The sequence below is a fragment of the Balaenoptera acutorostrata genome, chromosome 9 (genome assembly GCF_949987535.1).
Source record: "Balaenoptera acutorostrata chromosome 9, mBalAcu1.1, whole genome shotgun sequence".
NCBI classification, from domain to species: Eukaryota; Metazoa; Chordata; class Mammalia; order Artiodactyla; family Balaenopteridae; genus Balaenoptera; species Balaenoptera acutorostrata.
Window position 1 is genome coordinate 55,487,856 of NC_080072.1, and position 22,358 is coordinate 55,510,213.

The following is a 22,358-nucleotide window of genomic DNA, read 5'->3' on the forward strand; positions in this document are numbered from 1 at the left end:
TAGTCAGTCAGTAAATATTTGTATACTGGGTGATAATAATAAGTAGAAATGAGAAATTTGAGAAGTCCATGGCTTCTAATTCAGAAAGGATCTCTTAAATAAATCACAGAAACATACAGACCATAATATGAGAAATGATCCATAACTTTGATTTCATTTTTTAAAACTTGCTAATAACAAAAGAAAACAAAAACAAAATGAAAAGGTAAGCCGCATATCAGGAGAAGAGATTCGTATCACATAGATCAGCCAAGGGTCAGGATCCAGAATATGTGGGGAAAAAAACCTTCATATATTAATAAGAAAAGGAGCAGTCAACCCAATAGAAATATGGACATAGTGTATAAGGAAGCTGTTACAGAAGAACAAACACTAAATATCTAATAACATAAGGAAAAAATACTCATTAGTATTTTACTAGTCTCACTAGTAGTTGGGAAAATGCAAATTAACACCACAAGAGATACCATTTTACATCCATCAACCTGGCCAAAAATCGAATGTCTGTTTAGTACCTAATTTGGTGAGCATATAGATGAAAAGGAACTCTTATCCTTTGTGAGAGTTTCAATTAGTTTGTTTCAGAGGGCAATTTGAAAATACAGTTAAATCTGCACAAACCTTCTTCAACCTAACAGCCTCACTCTTGGTTATATATTAGGCTTTTGAGTAGCTTTTACATATATGCTATCTATGAATATTTATTGTGTCTATATTATGTAGATAATTAAATTATCTCTTGGTTACCTCTATTATTCTGTATTGGAATTATTCACAATTATATAGCTAGTATTTACTTTTTTTAAAGTGACTCTATCCTTTTGTACTATTCCTTTCAGGGTCTCCATTACAGTGAAACATAATTTTCTTTTTTTATAAGTTTATTTATTTATTCATTCATTCATTCATTCATTTATTTATGGCTGTGTTGGATCCTCATTGCTGTGCACGGGCTTTCTCTAGTTGCAGTGAGCGGGGGCTACTCTTTGTTGCGGTGAGCAGGCTTCTCATTGTGGCCTCTCTTGTTTTGGAACATGGGCTCTAGGCGCGCAGGCTTCATTAGTTGTGGCACGTGGGCTCAGTAGTTGTGGCTTGCGGGCTCTGGAGCTCAGGCTCAGTAGTTGTGGTGCACGGGCTTAGTTGCTCCGCGGCATATGGGATCTTCCCGGGCCAGGGCTCGAACCCGTGTCCCTTGCATTGGCAGGCAGATTCTTAATCACTGCGCCACCAGGGAAGCCCCCCCATTTTTTTTTTTCTTAAAGCTACTTCCTTTAAGACTAGAATACATGTTTCTTTGTATACAGCATCTCCTTTTCATACAGGGCTGATGCAGGTGGTTACTTTTTCTCATAATTCATATAATTTTCATATACCAGTTCTTGCTTGATTAGTTTTAGATTTATAATAATGGTTCTCCATATTTACTTTTGAGGAAATATTGATGATAATAATGCCAAGAATTTTGAGTGCTACTCATTTATATTATTGGAAACCTTTTTAAAAGACTTACAAAAGAATTAATTCTTCCCATCCTGCTTGTTAGTAGCTCCCATTAATATAAATGACGACTCCCAGGTTCATGATGTGGAGAGTCTAGTGATGAAATACTAGAAGTGTTAATGGTAGTTAGTTATAGAAATTTACTGCTGTAAGTTAATTGAACACACCAGTAAGCAACTGGAGCATTTTATTATTTAGTTTGTATAAATATACAGTTGGAAAGTTAATGAGAAATGGCAAGTGTCTTGGAGTTTGATTGACAGCTATACTAAACCTTTTTAAAATGTGTAGATGACGAATGAATTTACTGAGACAACTTCTGTTGTAAAATATTCCATAGAAGGAATATTTATTTTTGAGTTTGCAGTAGCATAATTTTGTCATTTCTGACTTTAAAACATTAGTTACTAGAGGAAAAACTTTTTAGAAGTCACCTCCTAATATTGAATTTGTTAAATAGTGTTCTGTATGGGAGATACAAGACTTTCTTTTACTATTTTCTGGCTTCTATATTATTTGTGGTCTCTGCATAAATAAAAAAATGGGAGATTCCTGAGGTGGTTGAAAAGAATTTGGTAAGTAAATAGAATGTTATTTTCCTTCAGAGATTTCTAGGGGAAATGATAAGCAGTATTCTGTTCTAAGAAGATACAGGTTGGTCACACTTAATTGAAAGAAGTTTCCTTTCTCATTTTGGGGGGAACCTACCTGTCTTTTTAGCATGCAATTTGGAATAGACACTTAACTCAATTTTGTAGTATTTGTATTATTAAATGCTAATTCAAAGTCAGGGTTCATAGTATCAGAATTATAAACGCATAAATGAACCTGCTCACCTATTCATTCATTCATCAAATGTTCAGTAATTATGTACTGCCTGAGAGACATTTTTCTAGGTCTTTGGATTATACTAATGGAGTGGCTGGTGGGATGAATTGGGAGATTGGGATTGACGTATATACCCTAATATGTATAAAATAGATAAAAAGAAGCTGCTGTATAAAAAAATAAAATAAAATTCAAAAAAAAAAATGGCAGGGACTTCCATGGTGGCGCAGTGGTTAAGAGTCCACCTGCCAATGCAGGGGACACGGGTTCGATCCCTGGTCCCGGAAGATCCCATATGCCGTGAGCAACTAAGCCTATACACCACAACTACTGAGCCACACCTACTGAGCCCATGTACCTAGAGCCCATGCTCCGCAAAAAGAGAAGCCACCGCAATGAGAAACCCGCTCACCGCAACTAGAGAAAGCCCGAGCGCAGCAATGAAGACTCGACACAGCCAAAAAAACGAAAAAGCACAAAATTCTCAGAAGTTATGTATATGTGCCATACAAATTATATTCCCATCTGTGGATCAAATGGGGACACGTACCAAAATGAATGCTTTCTCAGAAGGGCTGCTTGTAAGCACCAGGAAGAGATAATAGTAGTAGCAAGGGGACCATGCTACTCTGATAATGGCTCTGGATCTGGAGAGAGAGAAGAGGAAGGGGCAGGGAGAGTTGTTCGCAGAAAACACTCCAAGTGTGGACCTTGCAAATATAAAGCTGAGTGTGATGAAGATGCAGAGAATGTTGGGTGTGTATGTAATATAGATTGTAGTGGATACAGTTTTAATCCTGTGCCTGCTTCTGATGGGAGTTCCTATAACAATCCCTGTTTTGTTCGAGAAGCATCTTATATAAAACAGGAACAAATTGATATAAGGCATCTTGGTCATTGCACAGACACAGATGACACTAGTTTGTTCGGAAAGAAAAATGATGGACTACAATATCAACCAGATGTGAAAGATGCTAGTGATCAAAGGGAAGATGTTTATATTGGAAACCACATGCTTTGCCCTGAAAACCTCAATAGTTACTGTATCCATGGAAAATGTGAATTCATTTATTCTACTCAGGCATCTTATAGATGTGAATCTGGTTACACTGGACAGCACTGTGAAAAGACAGACTTTAGTATTCTCTATGTCGTGCCAAGTAGGCAAAAGCTTACTCATGTTCTTACTGCAGCAATCATTGGAGCTGTACAGATTGCCATTATAGTAGCAGTTGTCATGTGCATAACAAGAAAATGCCCTAAAAACAATAGAGGATGACGACAGCAGCAAAACCTAGGCCATTTTACTTCAGATACATATTTCTAGAATGGTTTAAACTGATGACTTTTATATGTATACTGACCATGTGATGTACATTTATTATGTCTTTTTTTTAAAGAATGGAAATATTTATTTCAGAGGCCTTATTTCTGGACATTTTTAGTGTAGTACTGTTGGCTCGTATTTAGAATATTCAGCTACAACAGTTTTGGACTGTTTAGTAGTCTTTGTTTTATGTTTTTAAATACAGAAATTGATTTCACAAATTTGTACTACATGGTAATTCTAAGACTTGTTCTTTACCCATGCAATGTAATATTTTTGCAAAGACGGACCACTTCCAAATGGTTATAAAGTCATACCCACTTCTTCCACAATGACCACAGCAAATGACCAAGCTTGAACTGAAGGTATAGATGTTTACAGATTACTTTTCTTACAAAAAAAATCTAGAAGACACTGTGTTTAGACATTTCAGTGTTCTTGAGATTTATTAACTGATTTTTTAGACACTACCTGTTGCATGAACTGTAAAGCTATGTGTGTTAGATGTAAAATATTTATAAGATGTATGAACTGGAATTTGATCATTTCTCTCTTTGAAAAAATAATTCTGAATTTTTAAAAGTATATGGTAGCAATGATGGAACGGATCACTGAAAAGTAGATTTAGATGTTGTGAAAATAGTCTGTTTAACAAACAGATTTGAATGAAGCCTACTCTATCATTTTTATAAAAAACCAGTTAAAACCATCTCTTTTTTTTCCCTTTTAAAATAAATGATTAGTTTAAAATCAGTTCTGTAAAGGCTAGATGTTTTTATAGAGCAGATACAGACTAAGAAAGTGAGCATATTATCTCAGTTTATTATCTAATTTGAGAGATAATAAAAATACCTTGTTTTGTGCCTTTTATTCAGTAACACTCCTTTCTTTACCTTGTCTTATGAACACATTGCAAGATTCATCAGACATACCCCTGGGAGAGCAAGAAAGACAATCTCATTTTGAGCAGAGAATGATATGGCTGGTTGATGGGTGGTTTGGGACTAGTCTCAACAGTCATTTTGTCACTGAGAGTAAAGGCCCGATTATTGACTAGAAAGTACTTTTTAGATAAAGTTTTAGGGCCAACTTAAAAGTTGTTAGTTCAGAATATCTATTTCAGTTTTTTGGCTTTTCCAGTGAAAATAATGTAATTATGCTTAAATGACCCAGTCCTCACTCCCTGCAAAAATATGCTGACATCAGGACCTATTTGTTTGACAAGACTAATTCAGAGGAACAATAAGCAGTGTTTTCACACTCAAAACTAGCCAATGAAATAAAAGGTTACAAATATTAAATTAGAAATGATTCATTGTCGTGAATTTCACACATGGGTGTGCCTGAGTGTACACTTGTGTACACAGAGCAACATCAGATAATATTAGAAAAAGATTGATTCCTAGAACTCAGCTAATCATTATGTTCACCAGATGTCTTTTGAGTAAAATATTCCTCTTTTCTCTATTGTGTTGCAAACACTTGAACTCCTGGAAGACACTAAAACTCAATTTGAGTATAGATACTCTCTCTTCATCTAGGAGTCATACACTTACTGAGGGTTAAATTGTTTATAGCTCTTTCAGTTGACTCTTTTCTACTTTAATCTTTTATGAAACGTCTGGGGGGTAGGAAACCCAAAGGGGAAATCCACAGACATACGAAGAAAGGCCAAAAAATAGGAGAATACACATATAAGGAAATAGAAATAATAATATAAAAAAAGACTTCTAAGAATTTCAGAATTCTCAAAGGAGGAAATAGCATCCATAAAAAAAGAATGAGATTTTATGAAACAGAAATAGGTAGTTGTTGGGACTTCCCTGGTGGTCCAGTGGCTGAGACTCCATGTTGCCAATTCAGGGGGCCCAGGTTCGATCCCTGGCCAGGGAACTAGATCCCACATGCCGCAACTAAAGGTCCTGCATGCCGCAATTAAAAAGATCCCACCTGCCATGCAACGAAGATCCTGTGTGCTGCAACTAAGACCAGGTGCAGCCAAATAAATTCAAAATAAAAATAAAAAAATAAAAAGAAATAGGTAGTTGTGACTCAAAAGACATAGAAAAATGTATTTTTTAAAAAGACCCTTGGGCTTCCCTGGTGGCGCAGTGGTTGAGAATCTGCCTGCCAATGCAGGGGACACAGGTTCGAGCCCTGGTCTGGGACGATCCCACATGCTGCGGAGCAAGTAGGCCCGTGAGCCACAACTGCTGAGCCTGCGCGTCTGGAGCCTGTGCTCCGCAACAAGAGAGGCCGCGATAGTGAGAGGCCCGCGCACTGCGATGAAGAGTGGCCCCCACTCGCCGCAACTAGAGAAAGCCCTCGCACAGAAACGAAGACCCAACACAACCAATAAGTAAATAAATAAAAGTCATTTGTGAGACAAATATTAAAAAAAAAAAAAAAAAAGACCCTCATAAATAGTAGACTAGACACACTTAAGGAGAGAATTTGTGAATAGTAAATAGAAATGAAAAACGTCACCCAGATTGCAGCCCAGAGAGATAAAGAGATATATGAGACAGAAGTTATAGGACACAGAGGTTAATTAAGAGGTGTCAACATGCATCTAATAGGAATTCTAGGAATAGAGATTAGAGGGAATGGCAGTGAAGAAGTATTATTTAAAAGTGGCTGAGTAAAAAAATACAGAGAGGAAATTATGACAACAAAAAAGGAGACACTTATAGATACAACAGAGACTGAAAAATCATAAGAACATACTGTGAACAACTTTTAGGTAGAATGGAATTTTTTAGCAAAAAGTATGTAAAATATAACAAAATTGATTTAAAAAGAAATGGGAAAACTGAATAAGATCTGTTTCCAGAGCATGATAGAATAGGTATCTGGACCAACACTGAAAATGTAGGATTAAAAAAAGAATCGGCCCGTGAGCCACAACTACTGAGCCTGCGCGTCTGGAGCCTGTGCTCCGCAACAAGAGAGGCCGCGATAGTGAGAGGCCCGCGCACTGCGATGAAGAGCGGCCCCCACTCGCCGCAACTGGAGAAAGCCCTCGCACAGAAACAAAGACCCAACACAGCCAAAAATAAATAAATAAAATTTTTTTAAAAAGTATTAAAAAAAAAAAGAGATTTACTTTAAAAAAAAAAAAAGAATCTTAAATGTATCTATTAGTTGACAATAAAATAAAGAATACTTAGGTCAAAAGCTGAGTGATGGCGAGAACCTAGAGAGATAAGGTGAGCAAGCTTTTGCCTTGAAGGCATTTAATAAACAACCTGATCAGGACAATATGAAAAACAGACTGGTAGACAAACTGATTTATGGACATAAATACAAAAATACAAATTAAAATGTGTGCAAGCTGAATCTAACAGTTGAGAAGAGTCAGTGGCTCAACACTAAAAAGTCTTCCACATAATTCACTCATTAACAGATAAACAGAAATATCATGTGGTTGTTTTTTTACTAAGTGCAGAAAAAGCATTCAATAAAATTCAACACTTATTTAGAAAGACAATAATAGGTTTTGATTAGGAGCATAAACTGTAGAACCAGATGGCATGAGTTTGAATCTAAACTCTTACTTATTGTATATGGTATTGTCTTGATTTCATGCTTGTTAGATGTTGGGCAGAGAACCCAACTATGCTGTGCCTGGACTTCTGACCTACAAAAAATATGAGCTAATAAATGAGTGGCTTTTTAAAAAACTTAAGGTGTGATGGACATATAACATTATATTAGTTTCAGGTATACAATATAATGATTCAATATTTGTATATGCTGAGAGCTGATCACAACAATAAGGCTAGTTACCATCCATCACTATACAAAGTTACAAATTTTTTCCTTGTAATGAGAACTTTTAAGATTTATAATCTGTTGTTTTAATCTGAGAAATGTTTTGTGTTTTTTTTAAATAGTAATAGAAAACAGTTACATCATGTGACCTTGGACAGATTACTTGATCTCAATGCTTTACTTTATTGTCTGTAAAATGGAGATAATAATAGTACCCATCTCATAAGGTGTTTGGGTGGATTCAGGGAGCCAGTACATGTAAAATATATATGGCACATGGTAAAGCCTCAAATGATTGCAAATAGTACTAGTCGTTGTTATAGAAACTATTTGAAAACTAGAAAAAGCAGGGAATTTCCTTAAAATGCTAAAGAATAGTTATCAATCCTATAATAACCATTAGGCTAAATAGTGAAACTATTTCCATTAAAGTCAGAAAGCAGATAAGGATGCCAGTTATTATACAGTAAAATATTTTAGAACGTTATGCTTGAGGTCCTGGTCTATATAATTAAATGGAGAAAAGAGATGAAGTATAAATATTTTAAATAAAGGGACAAAATTGTCTTTTGCAGATATGAATGTTATGTAGAAGCTGTGAGGGAATCTGCAAACTATTAGAATTAGAAAACTAGCCATTTGTTGGATATAAGATCAACATGAAAATTAAGTAAATTCTATATACCAGTAATAACCAAATAGAGAGTGACCACAATATAAGTACCTCGTAATATATTTAATAAAAATGTGAAAGACCTTTATCAATGAAAAATATATAACATTATAAAAATGATAATGAAGGACATAAAATATCTGAATAAACGAATGTACACATATATGTACCTGGTTTAACTAGGCCTTCTGCTACTCTGATTTTTATGAAAATATAGCAGAAATTAGTTTGGCTAAAAAATAAATAGGATACCCAAATACTTTTTGGAGACTTTGGTTTTTTGTCCAGAAAATCATGGGAGAATCCCTTCTTCCTGTCAAGATTCAATTTAAAACAAAAATTTCCTTTTATAAGTTAGTGAGTGAAAACTTCAGCATGTAAATAGCAAAAGAAAGAAAGGAAAGAGGGAGGAAGGAAGGAAAGAAAGAAGGATGGAATCCAGACAATATAAAAAGCTTTTGGTTCAGTAGTTAAAAGAAACAGCTCAAAGAATTATGAAAGGATATTAATTCCATCAGTCAGATTTCAGTCAGGAAAGCAGAATCAGTATGAGTGTTATGGTATAAGGGATTTATTATAAGCATAAGATATTACAAAACTGTGGGAGAAGCTGGAGAAGAATCCAAAACGGGGAGTTGGAGGATCAGAGAAAGTCACTAACCAGCCCTTCAGAAGCTTGGTGCAGGTGGACAGCTCAGGCCAGGAGGTGGGAAGGAAGATCTAACCAGCTGCCGAGTGGAACCCGAAAGGAGAGCAGGTGGGGAAACATCTAGGGAGGACTGTTACCACTGCATCTGTTAGTGGGCCTGGAGTCACTATTTGTCAGCAGCACCAGCAGTTGGGAACAAGAGCTAGATGCAGAACAGGAGCACCAAGACCAGATGGAATCTGCAGGCAGCCCATGTCTGTCTCTTACTGGGTCTAACCACCATTCACTTCAGAGCTTCATGGCTGCTGCTTCACTTCTGTTCTCCAAATCTCGTGCCAATTTTTGTTCAGCTCTAGCCTGGATCCACACATGTGCTGGTATTCTGGGAAATAGTTCTTATTTAACCAGGTGCACACAGTAAAAAACCCACGACAGATATGAATAGGCTCTGTACTCTATTCTAGGAATATAAAGAGTAATAACAACAATAGTAATCACTCAGAAAATTATAGTTGCTCTTACTGTGTTTCAGGTACTGTTGAAAATTATATAGTCACAATAGCAGTATGAGATTAATGCTGTTATTATTCCCCTTGTATTGATGTGTAACCTGAGTCACAGACAGGTCAAATTTACTTCCAAAGCTACACATTGTTCTCTAGGGTCAGCAGCAGCAACATTCTGGAGGAATCTAGTAAAGTGGGGACATACTTAGAAAGTGTATTCATACTAGAAAAACTTGCTCAAAGGAGGGCAAAAATTAGAAAAAAGTAGAAACAGCCTAAATCTTCGTCAGTAAGGAAGTAGAGAAGTAAAGTCTGAATAACCATAAGATAGAGTACTAATTAGGAGTTCAAAGAAATGCATTACATATGTATATCAGCAAAAATACCTCTTAAAAAACAGTACTGAGGGGAAAAGTGAGTTGCAGAATGATATACATGATCTCTCATTGTTCATTTAAACATTTGTATTTTAAAAGTATAAAAAGTGATATATACAGATGTTCACCAAATTTATAAAGCTCGTAGCTTGTGGGAGGGGCCATGGCACATGCAGTTGCTTGTCTACCCACAGCCATTCTTGGCTTCCTACTTATCAGCAGAGCTCCATTTTGTTAATTATTCTTTCTCTTCATTTGCTATATGGAAGGTGGGGCTCAGCCCCCAGCAGTAAATTACAACTGGCTTTTTACCAATCATAGTAAGTCCGTTCCATCACCAGAGCTTGGTTTGTGCATAAACTTGTGTCACAGTTATGGCCAGTTCTCTGGGGGTATTTCTGGGAATGAGTGAGTCCCATCAATCACTGTTTTAGTGCCTCACTTTTAAAAATGAATGGTCAGGGACTTCCCTGGTGGCGCAGTGGTTAACAATCCGCCTGCCAATGCAGGGGACGCGGGTTCAATCCCTGGTCCGGCAAGATCCCACATGCCACGGAGTAACTAAGCCCGTGCGCCACAACTACTGAGCCCGCATGCCACAACTGCTGAAGCACACGCACCTAGAGCCCGTGCTCTGCAACAAGAGAAGCCACTGCAATGAGAAGCCCACGCACTGCAACGAAGAGTAGCCCCTGCTCACCACAACTAGAGAAAGCCCGCATGCAGCAACAAAGACCCAACACAGCCAAAAACTAAATAAATGAATGAGTGAATGAATGAATGGTCAGCCAAGGATCATCAGATATTTGGGGAGAGCTCTCACACGAGATACAGAAGCCAAAATAAATAATCAAAAAAATGTGAAGGGAAGAAAGAATAGGGATCAACAAAAAGTAAAAACACATAAATATCTAATGTTGTACAGCTGAACTAATATAATGTTATATGTCAATTATACCTCAATAAATAAAGTTGACTTTTTATAAAAAGCAAAATTTAAAGACTATTAATATGCTCTGTGAGACAAGGGAAAGTACTACATCTAAGAACAAGAACAAGATGGTATGAAAACGAGTGTTCATTAAAAGACAAGCAAAGCTTCAGAAAGTAAAATGATGGAATAAAAAAAACAGGACAAAGTTGGAACGTGAAGTTAAGGAAAGCTCAAAAAAAAGAAAAAATACAAAAGGCAGAGATTCAAAATATGAGAGAAAGGTAAGAAATCAGAGCCATTCTTCAAATATCTGATAATCCAACATTCATTTAATGGTGAGTACAGAAAAGGAAGAGAAAACAAGAGGGTAGGAAATTATTCAAGAAATAACATAAGAAAAATTCTAATAATTTGAAGGACTTGATTTCAGATTGTGGGAGCCCAGTGAGTGCCAAGCACTGTGATATTTCGAAATGCTAGAGGTAAAGTGAAGATTCTGAAGCCTTGCAGAGGGGGAAAAATACAATGGAATGGGAATCGTGATATCTGACTGCTCAAAGGCAACACTGAAAGGTAGAAAGTGATGGAACAGTGCCCTCAGAATACCGTGGGAAAATTATTTCTATAAGCTTGGCTTATATATGGCATCCCTGGGCGATACTGTGGGCTTGATTCTAGACCACCACAATAAAGCAAATCGCACGAATTTTTTGGCTTCCTAGTGCATATAAAAGTTATGTTTATACTATATTGTGGTCTGTTGTGTGCAATAGCATTATGTCTAAAAAACAGTGTACATACCTTAATGAAAAAATACTGCTAAAAAATGCTAACCATCATCTGAGCCTTCAGCCATTCGTTATCTTTTTGCAGTAGTAACAGCAAGCATCACTGATCACAGATCACCATAACAAATATGATAATAGTGAAAAAGTTTGAAATATTGTAAAAATTACCAAAATGTGACAGAGAGAGGTGAAGTGAGCAAATGCCGTTGGAAAAAGTGGCACTAATAGACTTCCTCGATGCAGGATTGCCACAACCTTCCATTTGTAAAAAATGCAGTCTCTGCGAAGCACAATAAAGTGAAGCACAGTAAAAACCAGGTGTGCCTATATGTGCCAAACTATCAGTCAAATACATGGTAGAAAAGTCTTTTCAGACATGGAGGTCCTTAAAAAAAAATCTCCCTATGTACCTTTCCTAGGAAACTCTTGGAAGATGTGCTCTATTAATACAAGGGAATAAACCAAGTAAAAGTAAAACATCATTCAAGGAAAAGAAGGGATCCAGCACAGCAGAGAAGCAGGGGGATCTCAGGATGATGGTGAAGGGAAATTGTAGAAGGTCAGCTCTTCAGCTGGCCTAGAGAGCAGGAGGACAAAGAAAGAGTGAAAGGTTATCTGATGTATTTAATTATATTTTGAGGGAATTTTCATTGCTTTCAGGGAGTCAGAGAATGAATTAGAGGTACATCAATAAATTTAACAAATGAAGAAATTAGATGGTAATTAAATCCCGGAAGAACCAATGATGAAAAGAAAGAAAATATAAATATCATTCATTATATGGCTCTACTCAAAATAATAGTTACGTAGTTATAATACTGTAACATTGCACATTGATTTCACCAAAGAATGTGTTTTTGTTTGTTTGTTTATTTTTGGCCATGCTCAGCTTGTGGGATCTTAGTTCCCTGACTAGGGGTTGAACCCGGGCCCCGGCACTGAAAGCGCTGAGTTCTAAACACTGGACTGCCAGGGAATTCCCCCAAAATGTGGCATTGACTCTGTTGAGAGAATGTGAGGAAGAAGTGTGGTTGTTTTGGGAAGAGATGGGGAAGCAATGTGTAAGAGAGAGAAATCCTCATCTTTTCCAGTAGGTTGTCAATGGATTGTTTTTAAAACCAGAGAATCAAGAAACAGGAATAGAAAATATTAATTATGTATACGTAGGGTAAATATTTTAAAAAGCAGCTTAAAGCATTGAGAATTGTTGGCTCAGGGGTTTAGGAGTTGAGGTAGAGGTAAGGTATTACCTAAGAAACATGTAAACTAATATTTTTACCATCAAGTTTGTAGAGCAGTTTGACTTTTTAAACCATGTACATGTATTCTTTCGATAAATAAACATTAATTTTTAAGTATGTTTTATTTATACAAAACCTTTTTATTTGTAAACCAATTTAATACAATTCAACAAACATTTATTCAGTGCCTGTTATGTAGATTATTGTACAAGAGAGAGATATGTAAATATATGATTATAAAGCAAATCCGTAATGTGATTACCTGCTTCCAAACGGAGGATAAATACTGATGAATCTTAAAGCACCATCCATTCTGATCTGGGACTTGGGGGGAAGCTTCAGTGGACTGAGTATTTGCATTGGGACTCAAAGGATGAGAGGAATTTGAATGGGAGATTAAATGCCAGCTGTGGCCAGTGTTGTCAGGTCCCACCATGACTGCAAAAGTAACTATGTGTAGAAGAGTCTGGGAGAGCCGTGGGAGGCTATGTTGACTTCTCTGCCTTTCCTAGACATTTCTGTTAGTCACTTTTTCCTGAGGATTTACTCCTCCCTGCCCTATCACCCAGACACTCTTAATTTTAGTATTGACTTTACCATGTTGTGTTAGGTGGTGGTTCTCTCTCTGCCGGCACCCTGCCTCTTCTTAAACTTTTGGTCTAATTTAGAGAGGGATAAGGAAAGAGAAAAGAAAACCTTGGTTTCACCTGACCAAATGTAGATTCCTGAATGTAAAGATAGGAACTCTCTTCCGTAACCTCACAGGCAAAAAAGGTATGGCTGTTACCTTTTTTGAGGTCCTAAGGTTAAACAGCCATTTTCACAGTTTGAACATAATTCTTAGAAACCTCAAGAGTAATGTAGGACACATCTAATTGTTTGCCAAGGAATGTAATAATTTCATAACTATAAAATAATTTACATTTAGGTCTTTAATCCATTTTGAATTTATATACACTACCAAATGTAAAATAGATAGCTAGTGGGAAGCAGCTGCATAGCACAGGGAGATCAGCTCGGTGCTTTGTGACCACCTAGAGGGGTGGGATAGGGAGGGTGGGAGGGAGACGCAAGAGGGAGGGGATATGGGGATATATGTATACATATAGCTGATTCACTTTGTTATACAGCAGAAACTAACACAACAATGTAAAGCAATTATACTCCAATAAAGATGTTTAAATAAATAAATAAAAATTTAAAAAATAAAAAAGGAAACTAAATAATAATTTATTCCTGTTATATGTCAAAACTGCTATTCAGAAGTAATGGGCCAAGTGTGTGTGTGTGTGTGTGTGTGTGTGTGTGTGTGTGTGTGTGTAACATCCTCCAAATTTAGGTTTTTGTGCTCTGGATTTGTTTTCTTTTATATTGTTGGGTCCATAAGAGGAAAGGCTGGCTTAGAACAAAATAGCAGAGCTAAACCATATGTTTTGTACCAAATTAGAAACAGGTGAAGGTTGTTAAAATCCCGCAAGAGTTTACAAAAGCTTTAGACTCAAGTTTGTATTAAAGGCAGGTGGTTATATGTACAATAAAAAGCAGTCACCAGCACACCAGCTTATTGATACATATGTGATTGATCTTTTTGGATAAAAACAAGGAGGAGTTAATAAATCACTGCACATAGCTATAAAGATGTTTGGGCTTGAAAGCCTAGCCTGTAAGAGCAAATGTGGACCCTGAAGGAAATTTATGAAGCATAGATCCTTTTAGCTTTACTTAACAGCTAACATCTGACTGACCCAGGGGGACCATGGAAATTTACTGCTGGGCCATTCAAATATGTAAGCTGTTGTGTGATGTAGAACAGGTAAAGATTAGCCCAGTAACAAATATGAGGCTATAAAATAAAATGAGATTTCGCTGACTTGTAAGTACTTGTCAAAGGTCAGCTCTAAATGACTGGTCAGAAATGGGAAAAACTTGTTGATAATTAAAGCAGATTGATTATGACAACCTAGGCGTTAGCATTGGTTGCTCCCAGATCAATGATTCTTCGTTTCCTCCTCCTGTGAAATCCATACTTAAACAGAATGACTTTAAGGGCCTTTAAATTGTCTTTTTGTGTGCTGAAATTGGGTAAAATTATGAGTTGAGGTAATTCCTTTTGCAATTCCATAATTGAAATACAGCTTTCTCAAATATATTCTGAATATATGGAATTTGTAGACAGCCTATTCATTCTCGAACACTGACTTTAGCTAACTTATGTATGCAATTTTGAGCTTTGGCATCTAGAAAGCAGGTAGAAGTTTTTAGGCTTTCTGATAGATGACCTTGAATTAACCTTTAAACTTAGGTAGTTAACAGATTTATGCACACAGTTATTGAAAAATCAATTTAGTGAAATTAAGCGGATATTTCAAAAATGTGTGGATTTATTGCCAAGCTTTTTGTCTGCTTTGCTTTATGTAAGTCTCCAAAGTAATAAATGTATGTAATATTGTTACTAGGATTTTAGGAGTTGCATTTTGGACTTTAATAAGATCTATAGTTATTGGTGTCAACATTCGCTGCCTTTTTGACTTACTAAACCCAAAAGGTTGCCACATAAAAGCTAGATTTGGTTGTTTTCAAGGTGCCAGCTTATGAAATCAGTGAAATTTGGTAATAATTTGGTTCATGAACATCTCATTTGTGAGTTGAAGAAATCCCACAGATTTTTTATAGAAATCTTGACTAAGTAAAACTTACAAAATAATACAGATTTACAAAATGGGATTATTACTGGGCGGGGGTGGGGCTTGGGTCCATGGTGTAGAATTAGTTTAAGATGAGGAGTCAAAAGGCACCAGTTGGAATTCTAGCTCTACCACTTCATCCCTACATTTACTCCTCCCTCCATTGAACAGGTAAAAATGTTCCAGACATTGTGCTCGAGGAACTAGGATACAGTATTAATAACAGTTTCCATTCTTGTGGAAGATACAGAGGCATAAACGCGCAATTACAATAGTGTCAAAGGTCCTGCGTTGGTGAGTGTACAGGGTTCTATGAGAGAGGAATAGCTAATCCCAACTTGGGGCAGAGGTGAGGTCGAGTTGGGTAAGATCTCTGGTTGTAGTTGAGTGTTAGGTAAGACCGTGTGACCTTGGGCACCTCAATAACAGTGCCTATAATAGGACAAGTGCTTGTATTGTATTGATAATGTATGCTAAGTGCAATACCTAATGCATAATAGATACTCAGTAAATAAAATCCAGCATCAGCATCCCTGTTGTTATTTTGGCAGTGCTCACTGGCTCTTTTACTCTGGTGCTGGAGCTCCTTGCCTGCTATTAATGTACAGCAAACATAGTATCTTCTCTTGTGGCACTTACAGATAGGTACTGGGGAGGTGACGCATAGTAATAATGATAATTGAATGCCTACTGTATCCTGGTAACTGTGCTGGGTCTTCGCTTTTTTTTTGTTTAGTTTAATTCTCACAAGCAGTCCTGGAAGATCGGTGTTATTAAACCCATTTTAGAGATTTGAAAACAGGTTCAGAGTAGTATGCCCAAGTTCACACTACAAATAAGTAACAAAGCTGGGGGCCTGAGTCTATGCCTTTCTGACTTCAAAGCTTAACTCCTACACCTAAATCCCCCTTCTACTTTTCTTTTCTTCTCCCCCCAGAAATAGGTATTATAATTAAATAAATAACTTTGATGTAAAGGGTTGAGCACCTAAGTGGCTTACAGAGCATATACCATTAGTTGCACTGATATATTTAAGCAAATCTATATTATGTGCACACATTGTGAAGTAGAAATTTAAAATGGTGAGCAGTTTTTCTTCCAAATTCATATTCCAGATGGAAACATCTTTTGGCATTACCAAGTATGTAGGTTTATGCACCTTGCACGCTTAATTGTAGTTAAAAAAAAAAAAAAAAAAAACCTTTACAGATTTTTGTGGGAAACAGGTGCTGTTAAACCTGGGCAAATGCAGGATGGCTGTTAATATTGTGGAATGTGATTTTGATTTACTTGGCAGAATTTTTATTTTATAAAAATGACTATTAAAATAGACACGCTTTCCATCCTTTAATTTTGCTCTGTTCACTGAAATTTGCCTGTAGAATATTTTTCAACAGTTACTAAAAGGGTGTGGAAAAACTGGAAGGTTTCTACAGGGAAATTGATTCTGAATTCTTTAACAATTTTCACAACCCTGCAACTTACAAAGTTTTTTAAAAATGGGGATTTTTTTAACCTTCTTACTGAAATTATTTGGAATTCGATTTCCCTGAAATTCCCTTCTCTTTTTAGTACAGCTCTGTCTAAAGAACTATATTTAATATTGGCAAAGAGAATAGTCTGATGTAAATCTTTTCATTACGTAATTTCTCCTTTAAAAACTTGTGATGGCATCTTATTACCTGTTATATCAAATTTAATATCTTTTTTTCACTGCTGTATATGATTTCCTATTATACATTCTCTCTCTCTTCCTTCCCCAAAGGAGGAGAGGGGAAGATCACTCTTCTTCTTACTCTTTTATAAGGACTTTTGTCACCCTCTGCCCATGAATTATTTCAACATTGTTATCTTTTGTTTGCTGCTTCTCCTTTGATCTATTATCTCTCTCTCCTCACTTCCCTCCTAGACCTTTCCTCTGTGTTTTCTGAAACCCCTCTTCAGTGACTATAATATATACAAGTCTTCAGCCTCTTTACTATATATCTGTAGTATACAACTGCTAGAGGTAAGTAAAATCACTGGCTCTCTTCTGAAAGTATCATTTACCCTGGAGCCTTCTCAAGAGGAGACTTGTTTCTTCTACCTCCCATGTCTCTGGGTCTAGAGAAGGTAATGTCAATTCAAAACCACTTCTCAGTAGCATGTACCTAGTGTTTTGACACTTGGAGTAGATCATTTTCAACACCTCTTTCTCTATATGATAAAAGTATTTTCAGTAATAATCATGACATGAAACAGATGATAATAGCCAAAAAAGAAAAGCAGAAAATTTTCTTTTATTGAAAAAAATATACATATATATACTTTTTCTTTTGAACAGTTTCTGTGTGCCCATCTTCAGGGAGCAATTTTAAAGGTTTGTATTTTACTGTACCTTGTTCAAGGCTGATTGTAAATATTTTTGTATCTGAATAACCTTATCTAAAACTACACCAGGAAACAAAATAATTCGGAACTAAGAAAAATTGCACATTGCTATCATTGTTTATTTTGAACCTACTGTTTAAACACGGGAATATGTGGGAATATGTTACACCAGACAGTCTGGGGACACAAACTGTGTCCAAAGGAAGCTTCGAAGATTCCAAACCATTTGAAATTTAATCAGATTGGAAGTGTGTAGTTTAGTCCACTTTGTTGGGCTGACTGTAAAGCTGGGAGTTCTTTGAATTAACTTCCGTGTTGATATAATATTTATTAGCATATGCATAATGAAAACATCCTGATTTGAAGATTGCATACATATAGAAATCAAACAGTCACTGCAGCAATTGTTTAGAACTTAGACCAACAAAAGATTTTTTTTCTGGGAGGATTATTTTATCACTGGCATTAGGCATTAGATTTGTTGTTTTTAACCCATTTTATTATCATTTTAAAAATCTCTGCAGATTTATGCACCTCCTTATAGACTGCCCCCATCTTCCTGCCCTGGCTAGGCCACTGTCATTACCCTAGTGGCTTCATGCTTGTAGCTTCTCTCTTTTCAATATCCTAGATATTCTTATCCCATCATCCTTACCTGTAACCCACTTACCTATGGGAAAAAAATCAAACAGTTGGAAAGATCGGAGCACTGTAAATTCAAGTCATCTGTTTCAGTTGGACTAATACATCCTAGATATCTGATTCTCCTTCCACGTGACCGTCTTAAACCTTCTCTCTTTTTTCCCCATCCCCAGTTTTCCCTTTCCTTCTTGATAAATCATCCCATTTCTGACTTTATAGAGAAAATAGAAGCTACCAGGTGGGAATACCTCAACCTTCCATCGAAACACATCAAAACCTTTTGTAATCATCTCCATCGTCTTCAAAATGCCCTCTCCTTTGTGGACCCTGACCCAGCCCTCTATTCCCCCAGCTGCTTCCTCTGAAAGTGCATCTGTATAATCAGCAAATTCTCCTGTATCTTCAGGCTCTTCTCAGGGAGTTCAGCCTATCTCTTGCCCTAACTGAATTTGAATTTTCCCTGAGGACCTCACGAGTACCCATTTGGTAGCTATTAATTTTCTTATGTGCTAGTAGGTATTCAGATTCAGGAGATGAGATTGGGGTTTTCTTCCTCTTGTTGGTTTTTCTAGAGTCTTACCTCTTTACCCTGTGGGCAAAGCAAACATACGAAAACCTATTCCTTTGAGACAATGCTCTTCAACTTTACCACTCTTTCGGTCCCTCAGTTATAACCCCATTACTCATCATGTGTTTTGGCAACAGAGAAACAAGAAACAGGTAACATAGGAAAGAGAAACAGTCTTTCTCTTTCTATTCAAAATCTTGCTGTTATGGGTGACACTAACACACAAGTGGGTGATTCATTCAACACCCTAGCCTTTCATTTTCTTGATCTTTTGGCACCAGTGATCTCTTGCATCCCATAGTTTTTATCTACTCCCCTGGTTACTCTCTGAATCACATCATCATTTCTTTCAGTCCACATCCAGAATCTGATTCAGGCATCCTGCTCTCTGATGACTACCTCAGCTCCTTCAGCTTGTGTGTTAGCCTCTTGTTCATTGTTCTTCTTGGTGACCTTCAGACCTGGCTTTTTTATCTAGTTTAGATTATATGGCCCATTATTTTAGTAACACCTTTGTCTTGTCCCCGCCCCCCGTGACTTTTTGGCATTCTTACAGCCCTGTTGTCCATTTTCTCTGTAACTGCTGCATCCAAGCAGATGTGTAGAGAGTCACGCAATAGTATCATTATAAACTCATGATTAATTACCATTTCTGGGCTCTCAGTAGTGCTCAGCAGTTCTATTACATTTCTTTGTTGAAGTTGTTCTACCATTTGATCAAACTTTCATTCCTTTGGGCAAAACAAAACATTGAGTTCTTCATGATCCCTCTCTATCCATCATCCTTCACTTCCAAACCATAACCAAATCTTTATGAGTTATCTCCTAAAAGTCTTCCAACTTAGTCTCCTTTTTTCCATTTCTAATATCACCACGTTAGTCTAAGCAACCGTGATCTCTCACCTAGATTACTGCAACACGCTCGTCTCACCTTCTGTAAACCATTCTCCACAGCAGTCAGCATATTTTTTTTCAAAATGCATATCGGTCATTGTCAGCAAAGTTCAAGGAGAAAGGGTTAATTAAAGAAGGAATGTATCAAATGAAAATCTAAGCAAGTTACACCTTTGTTTAAAGTCCTTCCACGGTTTCTTATTTCTCTTAGGAAAAAAAATCAGACTATGGTCTGACATGGTCTAGAGGGCCCTGCATAGTCTACCTTCCTATCCAGCTTTAGCTTCCTCTCTCGCCAGAACTCCCTTCAGACCAACTATACTGTCCTTTTAATTCCATGAAGCAGCATGCTTACCCCTGCAGTGGTTCTTTACATATGCTGCTTCCTTTAGTTGGAACATTCCTTCCCTTAGCTCCTACTCATCTTTTTTTTTTTTTTTTTAAATATTTATTTATTTATTTATTTGTCTGTGCTGGGTCTTAGTTGTGGCATGCGGGCTCTTTTAGTTGCGGCATGCGGGATCGAACCTGGGCCCCCTGCATTGGGGGCATGGAGTCTTAACCACTGGACCACCAGGGAAGTCCCCTACTCATCTTTGAGGTCTCAGCTAAAATGTCACTTTCTCGCAGAAGTCTTCCCTGACTCTCAGTCTTTTTGTCCACCTCTTTTCTGGAATAGTGTTCCTTTCCTTCAGAGTACTTCATTTATAAACTATGTATTTGTTGGTGCGATTATGTGAGCCATGTCTGCTCCACTGGACTTTAAGCTCCATTGTCTGTGTTTGCTCACCCTTGTATCCCCACCACCTAGCACCATACCTGGCACACAGTGTGAGTTCAGTGAAGAATTGTTGAGTGAATAAACTGTTTCCATAGTGATCAGTTTCTTTCATCCTTCCTGTTATAATGGGAGACTTGGCCCACCTGCCATCCAAGGCAAATCCCTTCTCCTGTGCTCTCACCACCTGTAGGATGGAGACCCTGTTCCCTCTCACCTTCTCAGGGCATTCCACTATGCTTCACCATGTTACTGAGCTCTCTTCTCATTGTGGCAAACTTCACATCATCTCCCTTTCCTCACCTCGTCACTCCTGAACTCACACCAGTCTTCCTTCATCTCCCACTGCTTCATTTAAACTTGTGTTTACCATATTACCAAAGCTACCTACCAATGAATTCATGTAATTGCATCCAGTAGACATGTCTTCATGTCTCCGTTGCTTGAACTGTCAGCAGCATTTGACTACTGATGATATCTTCCTTCTTAAATTAACACTTTCTCTGTGCTTTTCTGGTGAGGCACTTGGTTTTCCTCAAATCTTTCTGAGCAGTCCTTCTTAGGCCCCTTTTCATTTCCCCATCTCTTGTTGATATTCTTAAGGCTCTGAAACAACCCTCTTATTTATGATTTTTTTTAGGCCATCTCATTCACACCTGGGTTTCAGTTTCCCTTTAAGGTTTTGTAATTCTTGATATTTTTACCCCAAATTTCTCTTAACTTTATGTATAAGAATATTTTATGTAAAATATATTATCTATATTATATACATGTAAAGTATATACACCTGCTTCTCCTCAGCATTCCCTATCTCAGTTCATAGACACCACCATCTACCTAGTTACTCAATCAGGAAACGGAAGGGTCATCTTTGACCCCTCTGTCTTCACCACTGTCACAACTGTCTATCACAGAGTCTTGCACTCTACCTACAAATCATAGCTCAAATCTGTTCACATATGTTCTTCTCCACTACTGGAACCCTAATCAAAACCATCACCATTCTGGTCTGAACCATTGCAACAGCCTCCTAACCAGGTCTTGTTCCCCTTTATTAACTGCACCGTGGCCAGAGTGGTCTTTAAGAAATATAAACCCCAATTCTGTCACTCTTGTGCTTAAGAAATCTCTAATTATCCTCCCATTGTCCTTAAGGATATAGTCTAGATGTCTTGTGGTTTACAGGACCCTGTGCAGTCTGGTCCCTGCTGACCTCTCCAGCCCAGTCTTCTAGCACTGAGCACTCATACTCTGTTCCTCACCCCACCCCCAGCTGTCTATTTTAATGTCGCCTGTACTTTTATCAAATTAAGATGACAACCTCATTTTATCAGTTGCTTAGGCCCAAAACTTTGAAGTTATCCTTGACTCCTCTGCCTCTCACACCTCATGTAAGATCTTTCAACAAATCGTTTGGCTCTATCTTCAAAATACAGGAATTCAGTTACTCCTCACCACTTTCACAGCTACCATCCTGGTTTATACCACCCTCTTTTCTTGGCTGGGTCTTGGCAGTAGCCTCTCCATGTTTCCTTTCTTCCTCCCCTGCAGTTTGTTCTCTCAGAGAAGCCAAAGCATCTGTGTCTCTCATCTTTTCAGAACCCTCCAGAGCTTCCCCTCTCGTTCAGAGTAAAAACCAAAGTCCTTACTCTGACCTACTAGACCTTGCATGATCTGGACCCATTACCTTGCTGACTTTATCTCCTCTTCCTTTTCCCTCACTCTGCTCCAGCCATTTCTTATCTTGTGTGCCTCTGGCCTGCCTTAACAGTTTTACTGCATCCTCATCAACTTGGAATGAATGATAAATAAAGCTTTAGTGTTA

General features: G+C 37.3%; 2 protein-coding genes and 1 long non-coding RNA gene across 6 annotated transcripts in view; 2 read left to right on the forward strand and 1 right to left on the reverse strand.

The window, feature by feature from the left end:
- UVRAG (UV radiation resistance associated) overlaps window positions 1–22,358 on the forward strand; it is a 312,724-nt gene that overhangs the window by 200,946 nt on the left and 89,420 nt on the right. The window lies entirely within an intron of this gene.
- LOC103008043 (tomoregulin-1-like) lies at window positions 2,688–4,087 on the forward strand. Its single transcript, XM_028161881.2, has one exon. It carries the CDS (start codon window positions 2,822–2,824, stop codon window positions 3,605–3,607), a length of 786 nt encoding a protein of 261 aa, XP_028017682.2. The 5' UTR covers window positions 2,688–2,821; the 3' UTR covers window positions 3,608–4,087.
- LOC103017345 (uncharacterized) overlaps window positions 11,168–22,358 on the reverse strand; it is an 85,130-nt gene continuing 73,939 nt past the window's right edge. The window contains exon 4 of the long non-coding RNA XR_452151.2: window positions 11,168–11,933. This is a non-coding gene — a long non-coding RNA (uncharacterized LOC103017345). The remainder of the gene's footprint in view (window positions 11,934–22,358) is intronic.

Excerpts from the sequence above, each read along its gene's own strand:
- LOC103008043 (XM_028161881.2), top strand. The coding sequence starts at position 2,822 with ATGTATATGTGCCATACAAATTATATTCCCATCTGTGGATCAAATGGG.